Here is a 14,284-nt window from a genome sequence, read left to right as displayed (position 1 = left end):
GATGAAGCCATCGTTTTTAATTTGATTGTCATTCAAAATGCTTCATGGGATTGTAGTTCTTTCCTCCATTAAAGTTAAGAACACAATCTTGTTGTACCTTTGCCTTTTTGTCAGATTTTAGTTGGTTGGTTCATGACTTTTAACTCTTTAATAGGGATATGCAAGAGCACCCAAGTACTTGGACGCGACAGCAACAATCGATCATGAAAACGATGATCACCTTGACTTTAAAAAATACATTTCTTTTTTCCTGATTGGTTATTTTGGGTCATTTTGTGCGGTACAAAAACATTGATGATTAACAATCCAGCGGTGTTATTTTTTCTCGTCATGGCTTAGAAAATGTGCAGGCTCTCTGGAATCACTTGATAAAGTAGATAAAAATACAATGAAGTGCGAGATGTGTAGCGCCAATCTGCCAAACTAACATTATAATGGAGCACACTACAAAATGTTGTGAATTCTTTGTGCTTTAGTTGCCTGCGTTTGTCGCCATAAAAAATTAATAAAATCCCTATGGGAAAAATACTTCCAAAAAACCAAAGCCACAGAAAAAGTGGGTGGCCACTGTTGCACTCTATTCAGAGACTATACATTACCGTTAGTGTCAATGTTACTGAAAGTGGTCTCTTCTTCCTGCTGATCAATTTTTGTCTCCATTGTCTTCAGCCAGCAGTCAAAATGGAATAGGCTGTCCTCGACGGGTCACTCTAAGAGACAGTGTGTTGAGTGTTAAAAACAATGCAGAAAATACCCTTTTTAAGTCCACTTGAAATCAAAAATATCTTTATTTAACGAATACTCGGGATGCACGATATATCGCCCACCATATCGGTATCGGCCGATGTGTTCATTTTAATGTTATTGTTATCGATAACATTCTTGCTTTTGCTTATAATTTGAGTTTTTTGTTTTGTTTTTGATAGCCTTTTGTTTTGTGAAATTGTAAGTTTGTAAGTGCAATTGTAATATTATATCTATTTTGTGTTTGTGTGTGTGTGTGTGTGTGTGTGTGTGTGTATCTATTATATTATATTATATATATATATATATATATAAGGCCTATATATTCTCAAATCGGATGCATTGGTTAACGCGGTAGTAAAACGCTTAGGCTACTGGTGATCATCTTTAGCTTCAGCATATGCAGCTCAAACAGCAAAGCATAACATTAATAACTATGATTGGGGCTGTCATATTACATAACATTATAATACTACTGTAATAAAATGTTGTGAATTCTTTGGGTTTAGCCCACGTTTCATTGCGTTCTTATGGGAAGAGTGCATCCACAACAGGAGTTACATATCCTGACTAGCACATAACTTAGTTCAAGTTCATGTTATTTTGTGCAGATACAAGTTGTAATATTATGTTCATGTTGTATAAATATCTGATTAATCTCATATAGGATGCGTTTCGTTGATTTAATTAACCCGCTAACAAAGCGCTTCAGTTTACCGGTGTTCGCTCAGCTTCAGCGCACACAGCTAAGTGCTGTTATTTGAAACAGTAGATAATATTACTTTTAAATGTTTCTTTTTAATAATAATTAGGCTATTAATATAATTAATAATAACAACCAGCACTTATTTTTCTCATATTATTTTAATCAACAATATGATTTAATTAAAATAATTGTATTATTGTCCATGCAGAGGCCATTCCATTTTATTTATCCATCGATTTTATTTTGCAAGTAACGCTGTCCAACGACTAGTTTGCATTATTTAGACATTATCTTATTTATTTGTCTGGCAATAGATTTTTTTGTGTTAATAAAGAAAGTTGGTCATAGGAGTGTAAAATTTATTTTAAAAGTTAAGGAATACATTGGTTCAAACTAGGCTACTGTATTGTATATGTTTGTATAGGTTTGTAAGTGCTTGGAACATGGTATCGGCCAAATTTTTCATATCGGTGCATCCCTAATGAACAAACTTTCCTTGGTAATAGCTTGTTCCATATATAAAACGACTTTCAGATGATGTCAACAAGGCTTTATTTCTCAACACCTCCATCCACCTGTCAGTGGTTCTGATTTATGTGGCGATCCAACACTGTATCAGAATCGTACAAAATGTAAGTAAAAGTCCTTAAAATCAAGAATTAAAATGTATTGATTATACGAAGAACTACATAGGCCCAACAATATGCAAAACTATTAACATGATCTAGACTGAACAGGAAAATGATTCGATGAATTTATGCTAAAATACTGGAGTGTTTGACTGTCCTAATGGACTTTGACAACAACAGAAAACACAGGAAGTGTTTTCTCCTGAGTCCTGCATGGCAAAAGATAAGCCTGTTTATTCTTTCATCCTAACTACACATGATAACATGGTTAGTTTCATTATTTGCATATAACACCATTACTTCCCAGAATAAACCAGCGACTAACCAGTTGAAAACCACTGATACAGAGAAAACTTTTCACAATCCAATCATTTCCAGATTAGTAAAATCAAGTCTTGTCCTACAGTTTTATCCTGTTCACTCCAAAATATGTTATTTTAGAGAGTCAAACAAGTCAGTCTCTGGACCATGGTATAATATAAGTACTTACTATAGAACTGAATATAACCTTTTTCATGCACAATGTTATTTACATGGTAATTTATAGAATACCATGGAATTAACACGGTGTATGTCTACAAAAATTGTAATATACCATAGAACGTTTCTGTCATTTTTCTTGTCTGATAATATGCAAATATGTTAGGCATACGGTTACTTTAAAAGCAAATTCAAAATACAAACAACGTATGCAAGAAAGAAAGCAATTAGAAAAACATTCTAATTTAATTAATTTTATCAAATACAAGACCATTTAAACGCAACGTGCATTTTGGGACCTGACGTTAACTAACATTCACACTGGTTATAAGGACTAGTTTAGGGCTGTGTCAAGGCCCGGTGCTTCAAAATGGTGCGCAAGTAACGTTAGCATTTAGCCTGCTAGCCTTCCAGTTACAGTTACCATAACAGTACAAGCCTTCATTAATTGACAACACAGCTGCATTTACTGAACTTCACAAGTGAAATACATGTCAATTTTGCGGACTTTAACAAGAACATCTGTCTGAACATTTTTAACAAACGTCCTATTTTTGCACAAACGATCTATGGGCACAAAATGGCTTGGAAATTGACAACACGGGTTTTGGTTAGACCATTTAACGTTCCTCTTTTTATATAACGTTACAGTTTGTTTCTGCGTGCAAGACTCTGCTTTGGTTGGATAGTATGAGGGGAATTATTGTCTGTTGACTGTAGCGACTGAACAGCAGGAAACTCTCCATTTTGAGAAAGGCTCGTCTTAGCAAGCTAGCAGGTTAATTTACAGCACGGCGACGTTTATAATGGTCTAATTAACGCTCGACATTTCTGTTATTTATTATTCCCGGAAATAACAGCACAATATCCAACGGAAGAGTCTTTGTAGTAATATGGTTCAAAATATTTAACAAACCTGCAGGCAGCCCTTCCGTCACACCAATTTTCGCCCGAAATTTCTGCGCCTTCTACCTTGATTTCATTGTAGGTTTACGTGCATTTTTTTAGCTTCGTGATTGGCTATGCCAGAAATCAAACGCGCAGCTGTATTGGTTAAAAAGACTGTCAATATAAAGGCTAACAATCTAATTGGGTAACGAGTCTGTCAGCCTTGTGAAATTGCCCCGCCCCTTAGCATTCGCTTTCATTATAGGATATCGTCATAGCAACTGAGAAGCGCTGTCGTTTTCTTTGGCGTTTAACAGCTTGGTATCATATATCTTAAATATAATATTTATAATTTGTTTTATATACTCACAAATTTACTGTCGATCAAGGTGCACCGTCTCATGTCTTTCGCATTGGACTGGTTTGGTTAACACTGTATTGCAAAAAATAGTAGGCTACAAAAGAACCCAGTAAAACTGATATAGACCGATACGAATACAGGACATATCTTATATTGTACTGGCGCCTCTTTTTTAAGACCAAAAGGGTGGCTTTAATGGCCGGAATGTAATCATTGTGTTTAGGGAAAAATCAAATAGTGATTGCAGCTCACATTGACCGTGATAAAAAAAAAAAAAGTGTTGCCTTATGCATTTGTCGCCCTCTCCTGGTAAAAAAATATAACAGTCCGTCACCTTTCACTTCATCTTTTGGCTTGTGCTACTATAGTAATTTCCTAAACCAAGGGCCCTCAGTGTGTACACAAGCTGAAATTAACTCAAATGTTCATATAACGCGTGGAATCTAGTGCAGATGGACTCTAACTTCTCTCACAAGATGAACACGGACGTCAAATGTGAGATTCAAACGCGCATTTTCCGAATTCATCATAGCGCTCGCGCCCGTTCCCTTCAGTTCACATAAACTGATAATTCGGTAAACACCCCAAACAAAGTAATACAATTTATTATTTATTATTAATATTATTTCGTATCCTTGCCATAGACTACACTGCGATTGGAATGCGAGACTGACATCAGTAAAAAAAAAAAAACTAAAAAAAAACATCCTGGCATTTTTGTTTAGTAATTATTTTTCTAGATGCAGCCCATCTTGTGCGTCAAACAGCACGTCACACTCCAATGGCTATTCATGAAGTTGTGGTAGGATTGCTGAAAAGAGGATGGAAAAGCAACACAGCCAGCTCATATTGAATGGTTAAACAGACGAACAAATGAAAACAATCAAGCAATTTCCCAAATTACTCAATATAAAAATAAAAAAACATATTTGACAGCCTATACCAATCTCCTCGTCCCTGTCAATATGCATCTCCCAAAGATAGCCCCTTGACAACATAGGTGATCAATTATTGCCGATATGACATCGCTGAGAGCATCTTAACGTCCCCCTCCACATGTAATTACAGCGATGGCTGAGGGAGATGCGGTCGGTAATCAATAGGCGCTTGCAGGTACGCGCTGCTGCCTCTTCACACGCGCGCGCACACGCACACTGTCTCGCTTGTTTTCTTCCTCAGCGCTGGATGTGAGACGTCAGCGTCACCACCGCAGCCCGTAGACACACACAGCCTGCGGCCACACGTTTTACCACCGCGTCTGGAAGAAGCAAAACCCGGATAGCGCAACATATTGGCACGCGAACATTTCCCCGTTGCGTTATCACCTTTCTGCGGAGACCAGAAAAGGCCACTCATGACAGTCTCGCGTCGCGCACAACGTCTTTGCGCATCCCACAGCAGCGGCGTCTCATCTCGGAATTGCTGAAAATACTACAAGACATTACACAACAGTGAATGCATCGCGCTAGACCTGCTATGACCACAGGGGTTCATGGAATGGCTCGCTGGGGGTTGTGTGGGGTTTTATTCGGGCTGCTGAGGCTCAGCTCGGCTTGTCCTGTGTCGTGCTTTTGCAATGCCTCGAGGATCTCGTGTATCGATCAAGAACCAGGGATCGAGGATTTCCCTGTCTTGGTGCCAGAGTCTGATATGGAAAACATTACGGATATGTAAGTGCAGTGTTTTAGTGAGAAATAAACCGGGAGACCTGCTCCTCCAGCTTCACGGATGCGTGAAGGAAAAAAAAAAAAAAAAAAAGAAAAAAAAAAAAAAAACATGCGCGTGTGTTTGTGAGCGTGTGCGCGTGAGGTGTGTGGGTAGATTCCTCAATTCGTCGAGGGACAAAATAAGTTTAGTGCAGTGCTATTCCATGGCATCCACAGCCTGACCATTTCAGCCACGGCTACAAGCATGTGTGGAGTTTGCTACGATAATCCAGGGCGTGCGTACGAGCTCTTGACATCAAACAAGACCATAGGGTGACATGCAACAGACATCATGTCGTGTGTGAGAGAGGATGAGAGCGGTTGAAGGGAAGGTGTCGGGGACACGGTATACAATCGATAAGTTGACATGATAGCATATCTAAAGGTATATATATATATATATATATATATATATATATATATATATATATATATATATATATACGTTATATACGTTATAACGTTAACGTTATATATATGTAAAGATGATCACTCAGAGAATAATTTAGTGGGGCTGCTGACTCACCTCAACTGACTTACCATAGCAGAAAAAAAAGAAAGAAAAGAAAACACAATCGGCTTACACTCAAATGTATAAATCGGCCACATAACGACATAACTCTATTAGATGCATATCGGTGAAGATAGAGCGTCCGCTTCACAGAGATTTAAATCAGTGATGATCTGATATGCATTAGGCAGCACTGCCTGGCTTGAGAGACCGTCAAATGTCTTGGTCTTGGGGGAAAAATTTCCTTTAGGCCTGCCGTGAGGGAAGCGCTTATAAACTGCTGTTATTTCCGAATAAAATTCTGTTTTACGCGTACATTATTCCATGAATTGTTGTGTATAGGCTAGTTGGGGAGTAGTCTAACGTGTCCGCAGAGCAATAGGCATCGGCGCCTACGCAAATATGTCACTCCGTTTCCACGACAACGGCTCACTGGACCCACTCCAGGCATGTGCGCGCGCTGTAGTGAAATCATAGCTTTTTCACGCGCACCTTTATTAACTTGTTCATATGGTGACGGTTGATGTCAAATTACCGTGCGTCTATTTAAGCTGTCTCTGGAAAAAAAAGGAGAACTGCCTGTTGATATTTTCAATTTTGCTCTATTTTTATAATCACTGTTTTTGCATGCCAGTGCGCCTTGAACACAGTTGACTTGAATGTATTTGTTAGACGCGTAGCTACCTTGTTAAATTATGTTCTCATATAATATTACTGAAACGTATTACGCTAGCAAAAAAAAGCATCATTATTTTCTTGAAAATAGACTGCAATGTAAATACCATGCTGTACTTTTTTGTAAGGTCAATATTCACTGAAAACAATTGTCTTTATTAATTATATAGTTACCCATAGTTCATATATTCTAATAGGCCTACTGAAACTTACTAATAAAAAAGTAACAAAAATACAATAAAAATCAGTTTTTTACAAGGTAGGCTGCCATGGTAATAGCATAGTAGTTATTTGAAGTACAATAGCGTTAGATTTAGTAAGATTTATTTTTATTCAGCAAGGATGCTTGAAATTGATCGAAATTGACAATAAAGGCATTGTTACTTTATTTCATTGAACTTTCTATTCATTAAAGAATTCAGATTTTTGTTTACTGTTTTTTTTGTATTTACTTGTTCACTCAAGTAATAATCAGCACAACTGTTTTCAGCACTGATTAGGATTGATATATATATATATATATATATATATATATATATATGATGCTGAAAATTCAGCTTTGCCATCTCAGGAATAATTTACAAGGAAAAATGTTAAAATAGAAAAGAGTTATTTTAAATTGTAAAACTATTTCACAATATTACTATTTTTACTGTATTTTTAATAAAATAAATGCACCCCTGGCTAGCATAAGAGACCTATTTGAACAACATTAAAAATCATAACAACAAAAAAATTAACTTTTGAACAATAGTGTATAAATCACAGTACTATGGTACAACTATGTTTTTTAACATATGCCATTGCCATGATAGTTAAATATCATGATATACTGTACGAAGATGAGAATCATCTTCAATAAATCATGATACTATTGTGGTATATTCATCAATGTACCACAGCACTTTTGTAAGGTCATTCCTTTTGCTTTCCACAGCTATATCTCAAATCAAAAAAGGCTATTTACAATTAACGAGGACCATATGAAGTTCTACTCGAATCTCAGGAATTTGTGAGTATTTGATATTTTAAGAAAATATTGACACTTTATAGAAGAGCAGAACTTATGTGAGCATTTACTGTCTCCCACAGAACAGTGACCAATACTCACCTGACATATGTATCTACGTTGGCCTTCTTCAACAATTCTAAACTTCAATATCTGTGAGTCTATTTTTTAAAAACTTAATTGAAATGTAATTATTGAACAAATCTGTGATGTTTTCAAAGACATCTTTACTTTCAAGTAATTGAGTCTTTTTTTCTTTTCTTTTTTTCTGTTTGTAGGAATCTCAGAGACAATAACTTATCAACACTCTCTTGGATGGCAATTCGTAATTCAAACTTGTCGACTTTGTAAGATCTTCTTTTCAATAATAACACTTACAAAACTATGTACAGTGGGCTGTTTGTGCAGCATACAAAGCAGCCTTTGGTTCCTGAATCTGTTTGGGTTTGCTATAGGTTGCTCTCTGGGAACCCTTTGCAATGTGCATGTGAGAACATCTGGATCCAAGTCTGGTTGGATGATAGTGAGAGAGAGGGTCTGCAGTGTCTACTGGAAGGAGGAGGGGCAAAAGCCCTCTCTAGACTCACTCTACCGTCATGTAGTAATGGAACTCAAACACACTTAATGCACATCTAATTTGCACAGTTTGTGGTAAGAAGTATTAAAGCATAGTTCTTAAAAACTTGACATTTCTGTCCTTATTTCAGAGTATCCACATGTCGAGGTCATCCCTGCTGTCGTCAGTCTAATGGCAGGAAGTGATGCTACTGTGATGTGCAATGTGTCTGGATCCCCGACCCCCGAGCTATCCTGGAGCTTAAATTCTAGTGATCACCCTCCTCTTTCAACCAGCCATGAGGTAACACCCTGTTTGCCCTTTAAGTATAAAGCTAGTTGGAATAGCAAACTAACATAGTGCTGTTACTGTTTCTGCAGTATGCATATTGTTGGCAGCTTGCAAATTGTCTATAGGTTTAGAATACGTGGTCAACCTACTAAATGTGTATTCAAACACTGTGTGCAGTATTGTATCCCACAATGCAATGCACTTTACTTCACATTCCAATTTTTGTTGACGGATGTAATTATAGCCATGATGTTAAAGGGGTCATGACATGAGAAATTAATTTGGAGGATCCCAGCACTGGAAACAAGTGATGGTTAATTTTAATGGTGTCCTGATTTGCGTCGAAGGATTATTTGTTTGTATGAAGCATTTTGTTTTGTAAATGAGGCACATGGAGAGTTTGCAAAGAAACTTTTGTTGAAAGATGAAGCAGCCAACTATATTGGATCTGACAGAAGCTGCATCACAAACTCAACTTTAATTTTGAAAAACACTAAATGATTTCATAATGCTTTGTCAGTAAATGATGGTTGTATATGGATAATGTTTTCAAAGCATGTGCAATAGCAAGTGAGCGTTGATACTGTTTCCTATGCGTTAGCCAATCATAACAGTGGCAATTTACTGACAAGTTTTAAACTGATTATTTCAGACAGAGGGTCAGAATGAAATAATATATATATATGCACTGAACAAAATTATAAACACTTTTGTTTTTGCCCCCATTTTTTGCCCCCAATAAGAGTGGCCTTTTATTGTGGCCAGCCTAAGGCACACCTGTGCAATAATCATGCTGTCTAATCAGCATCTTGATATGCCACACCTGTGAGGTGGATGGATTATCCCGGCACTTGGGAGAAGTGCTCACTAACACAGATTTAAACAGATTTGTGAACAATATTTGAGAGAAATAGGCCTTTTGTGTATATAGAAAAAGTCTTAGATTTTTGAGTTCAGCTCATGAAAAATGGGGTCAAAAACAAAAGTGTTGCGTTTATAATTTTGTTCAGTGTATATATTATTTCATTCTGACCCTCTGCATGCATGCATGTGTATATATATATATATATATATATACATATTGTGTGTGCAAAAAAAAAAGTATTAACATTATAAGTGAACCTCAAGGAACATAGTAAAATAAATTTAAAAATCTATGTCATGACCCCTTTAAATGATAGTTCACCCAAAAATGAAAATTCTATTGTCAGTTACCAAACCCTTAAGACTTTGATTTATATTTGAAAAATACAAATTAAGATAATTTTAATAAAACTTTACATATTTCTGTCCCTCCATTGAAAGTTCATTCCATCAAATCTATTTGACACTTCAAACAGTTCATAAACAGATAAGGTAAGAGTAAAAGCAATCCATATGATTTGAGTGGTTTAATCCAAGTCTTCTGAAGAGACACGATCGCTTCATATGATGAACATTTGTAATGTAATGTAATTTAGGCTTTTATTCATATACTTTTTTTTATTAACACACACATACATATAGGTAAACACATCAAATATGGTAAAGAGAAGCTCAATCGTTCTTTCTTGACCAGCGAGAATAACCTTATTGGTTCTCGGACGCCATGTTTAATGTGCTCTATGCATGTGTATTGATTAATGTTTATGTGTGAATGAAAGCCTAATCCATTTATCATATAAACTGATCATGTCTCTTCAGAAGATTTGATTGTAAACTGACTATTCTTTGAAGATGCATAGCATCATGAGATCTTCCACAAAATCATAAGTAACCTTAGATCATGATGATAAACTTGGTGGAAGTCTACAGAGCCCCTATAGGGGAAAAAATATGAGATCTGAGGAAAAGTTATTTGTCAATGCTTTTGCGTTCTCTCGCAAATGTTTTGCATTCCCCCGAGAAACTTTGCATTCACTCACAAAGAACACAAAAGTTTTGCACGCAAATGCAAAATTTCTTGGGGGAGCGCAAAGGTTTTGCGAACAAACGCAAAGTTTCTCGTGGGAACACAAAAGCATTGGAATCTATTTTTTCTCCCATCTCGTATTTTTTCCATCACCATGTCCCTCTAGGGGCTCCGTAGAATACAGTGTTTAACACGCTAAACTGAAGTACAGTGATCATGTTTTATGACAGACCTTGTCGTAGGCAATACGGATCTCCCATCCTCACATCAGTTTTAACCTCTCTACTCCTTGCGCCAGTTTTACACATTAAATACGTTTAAACATTTAATCTCTGTAGCATCCTATAATGGGCTTTCAAAAATCATGACTGATCACAGCGCTGAAACCACAGATGCTTGACTCTACCCTGTGAAAGCATTATGTTTCCATTAATATTTAAAATGCTCACTATGCTTACATTAAAGGAGCCTTCACACATGGTATAGCAGCCTGTAAAACAGATTAAATGCTGAGATGTAGAATAAGAACATGGATTATTTAGCTCCAGTTAATGGTGCTTTGTTCACCTGGGATGTTTGGTGTCACTGCATAGTTAAAGAAGACTATGGCGAGCATAACAAACAGCATTAATCCTAACCCTGAGTATGACATGTAACTCGCCCAGTACAGTTTGTGCTACAGATATGAATGATTTTGTAAGCAAAAAGATAAGTTTTTTTGCCTAGTGATAAAATGACTGAAAACATCTCATAGACTTATGAGAAATCTCATAGACTCATAGAGGAGAAAAATAAATTAAAAAAACATTTTTGAAGAGTGTTTTCACTTGGTACCATATGTGCAGAAAACATACTGGCTTGCTTTACTGACTGCAGTAATGTTTGTGAGGTTTATTAATTTAATTTAATTGTTAGTACATAAAGGAAAATATAATGCATATTTTAAAACGATATTACAATAAACATTTAAGTTGTATCTTAAGTGTAAATTCGACTTTAATATTATGCTGTGCTAATTTAGCTTTTGTTTATAATGAAATTATGTTATATTATTATGTTGACCTTTTAAGTAACATTTGGCTTATATCTAAAGAAAATATATTAATTACATAAGTATGGTCTTTATAATAAATACAATTTGTTCTTTGAATGTTTTTGTCTTGGGGCAAATACTTTTGATTTATATTAAATAACATTTTAAATAAAATTTGAGACAAAAATAAAATACAGTCCCATTTCCAGAGAAATTGGGACATTTTATAAAATTCAATCAAATTAAGAATCTGTGATTTGTAAATTCTCTTTTACCTTTATTTAACTAACAAAAGTACAAAGAAAAGAATTTCAAAACTGACCAAACTAATTGTATTTTGATTTTGATGGATGCAACACACTCCAAAAAAGTTGGGACAGAGGCAAAACAAAAGTGAAAAGGCTATAGAATACCTAAGCAAAACTGTTTGTATGTGAATTGGTAATAGGTGATGGTTTGGGGATTGAGGGTAAAAGGAACATCTTTATAAGCAAAGACTGGTCATGGCTTTGCCAAATTTCATGAGAGAATTCTCAAACAATTTAAAAATCACATTTCTCAATGCAAGATTGCAAAGAATTCGGTGCAAAAGCAAACATCTGCCATGGTATGGGGGTTCATCAGTGCAAACGGTATGGGTGACTTGCATATGTGTGAAGGTACCATTGAGGTGAAGGCATATATTGGGATTGTACAGAGACTTATACTGCCATCAAGATGACATATTTCAATGCCAGGCCTCATTCTGCACGTGCTACAACAGAGTGGTTTCTTAGACACTCTACACCGTAGAAGGGATGTGCTTGACTGCCTGCCTGCAGTCCAGATCTGTCTCTTATTAAAAATGTATGGCCAATCATGAAAAGGAGAATCCGACAAAAACGACCACAGACTGTTGAGCAGCGGTCTTGTATCAGGTGAGATTGGGCAAAAATTCCACTTGCAAAAATGCAACACTTAGTATCCTCAATTCCCAAACTATTAAAAAGTGTAATTAAAAGTAAAGGTGATGTGACACAATGGTAAACATGCCACTGTCCTAACTTTTTTGGAGTGTGTTGCAGCCATCAAAATCATGGTCAAAATCTATTGGTTTTTATTTACAAAATACACTTAAGTCAGTCAGTAAAAACATTGGAAATCTTGTCTTTTTTTGTCAGTTAAACAAAGGTTCAAGAGAATTAACAAACCACAGATTCTTGATTTTATTGCATTTTACAAAATGTCCTAACTTTTCTGGAAATGGGGTTGTAAATTTGGCTGTAACAAATGAAAGAATATTTTTGGTTGGTCCAAAATTGGTCAGAAGTATAATTTTCTCAGTGTTTGGGTGGTCTTGCTTGACTTTGGTCAGTAAGAAACCACTTATAAATGACCCTGAATCCCCTAGAAACCACATAACAACACCCTGGCACTCACTCATAACACCCTAGCATCATGGTAACGAGTTTTACACGGCCAAGTTTAGATTTTCTTCAGTAAATTTAAAAGTGTAAGTTTCAAAGGGAGTCTACCTAATTCTATGAAGCATAACAATAGCCAATATTCGATTGATGTATAAACATATTCGAGTTGATGGTTTCTTTCTCACAGATCAGCAAAATCGAGCTTCAGTCTGTGCTGACTCTAATTGGACTTTCACCTGATGACAACGGCAGAGAGCTCACCTGTAGTGCCGAGAACATTGTGGGCCAGAATGAGGCTTCAGTCCTTCTCAATATTCTTTGTAAGAACTCAGTCTCAGAAGAAGTAGATTTGCTTTGCATTGTTTTGTTAATTTGAGTGAGACCCAAGTTAAGTTTCATTCCAGTTCCCCTCTAACAGAAGGCCTAGAGCTCAGTGGTGACGAGTGGTTAAGACCAAGCACACAAATTCTGTACTTGATTTAAAGAAACGTTGATGAAATATTACTTCATAATTATGTAAAAGTATAAATATTATTCCAAAATTATATAAAACTAATAACATTTGATTATTATTATTTTTTTCATTTGAACGTGCTCCTTCCTCATGCTCAAAATACCAATTTAAAGAGAGAGGGATTTAATGTCCTCCTAGTCACTCAGATAGAACAGAGCTCAGTCCGACAAATGAATCATTCGGAGTCAGTACACTGCTCTGAGGATCATATTACTCCCAGTTCTTGGCTTATTTTTTGTTGCACAAGACTAGTTGATTTGTTAACTTGTTAGACTTGCTCCAACTGGATCACTGAATCAGAGAGTAATTAACTTTCAGTCAATTACATAAATGAATCATTCATTGCAAACTGTGAACCAGTTCAAGCGATTCATTGAGGGGTGATGTCATGAATTGGACATCACTATTGGATCTTGGTGCAGATCTTAATTTCTTCACTTAAAAAATAACTGGCAATGGCATATGAATCAGTAGAATTGTATTTTAGTGCAAATCCATCTCTCACTTGGTTAGAAGCCATCCAAATTTGGCAGATGCCAACATGGACAGGTTGCGTTGCATCCTCATCCTTTTACACCATGAATGAAAACTATTCAAGGCGAAACAGCTGAAAACCACTTACATAGAGGATGAATTTGATTTCATGTATCACAGTTTATAAACTAATAAAAGACCAAAGATTTTCTCTGCAAGAAAATCTCTCTGAGAGGTACCTATATTGTGCAATCCTGTAGATTATACAGAAGAACTTAAAAACCAGCCAGTTTTCTTAATTTCCATTAAAAAGTAACAATTTAACATAATTAGATATATTTTTTTAAAGAGTTACCTTTCCCAACACTGCTGATGAACATGAATTAGAAGACTAGAACATGTGGTTATGT

General features: G+C 36.0%; 2 protein-coding genes across 7 annotated transcripts in view; one reads left to right on the top strand and one right to left on the bottom strand.

Moving 5' to 3' along the window:
* The window catches only part of hnrpkl (heterogeneous nuclear ribonucleoprotein K, like), a 29,539-nt gene extending 25,931 nt beyond the window's left edge, over positions 1-3,608 (bottom strand). For all 6 annotated transcript variants that reach the window (XM_082171470.1, XM_082171474.1, XM_082171471.1 and 3 more), the window contains exons 1-2: positions 3,476-3,608; positions 600-710 (exon numbers count right to left, since the gene is read on the bottom strand). In XM_082171470.1, the coding sequence (XP_082027596.1) occupies positions 600-660 (61 nt within the window). In that variant the 5' untranslated portion in view covers positions 661-710; positions 3,476-3,608. The remainder of the gene's footprint in view (positions 1-599; positions 711-3,475) is intronic.
* Positions 3,609-4,861: 1,253 nt separating this feature from the next.
* ntrk2b (neurotrophic tyrosine kinase, receptor, type 2b) overlaps positions 4,862-14,284 on the top strand; it is a 32,837-nt gene continuing 23,414 nt past the window's right edge. The window contains exons 1-7 of the mRNA XM_082171412.1: positions 4,862-5,478; positions 7,638-7,712; positions 7,793-7,864; positions 7,988-8,056; positions 8,165-8,310; positions 8,417-8,568; positions 13,074-13,206. Coding sequence (XP_082027538.1) covers positions 5,264-5,478; positions 7,638-7,712; positions 7,793-7,864; positions 7,988-8,056; positions 8,165-8,310; positions 8,417-8,568; positions 13,074-13,206 — 862 coding nt within the window. The 5' untranslated portion in view covers positions 4,862-5,263. The remainder of the gene's footprint in view (positions 5,479-7,637; positions 7,713-7,792; positions 7,865-7,987; positions 8,057-8,164; positions 8,311-8,416; positions 8,569-13,073; positions 13,207-14,284) is intronic.

Source organism: Leuciscus leuciscus (genome assembly GCF_965113295.1).
Source record: "Leuciscus leuciscus genome assembly, chromosome: 5".
In the NCBI taxonomy this organism is placed as follows: domain Eukaryota; kingdom Metazoa; phylum Chordata; class Actinopteri; order Cypriniformes; family Leuciscidae; genus Leuciscus; species Leuciscus leuciscus.
Note: the sequence above shows the minus strand (reverse complement) of the source record. Positions and strands in the feature narration are given on the sequence as shown.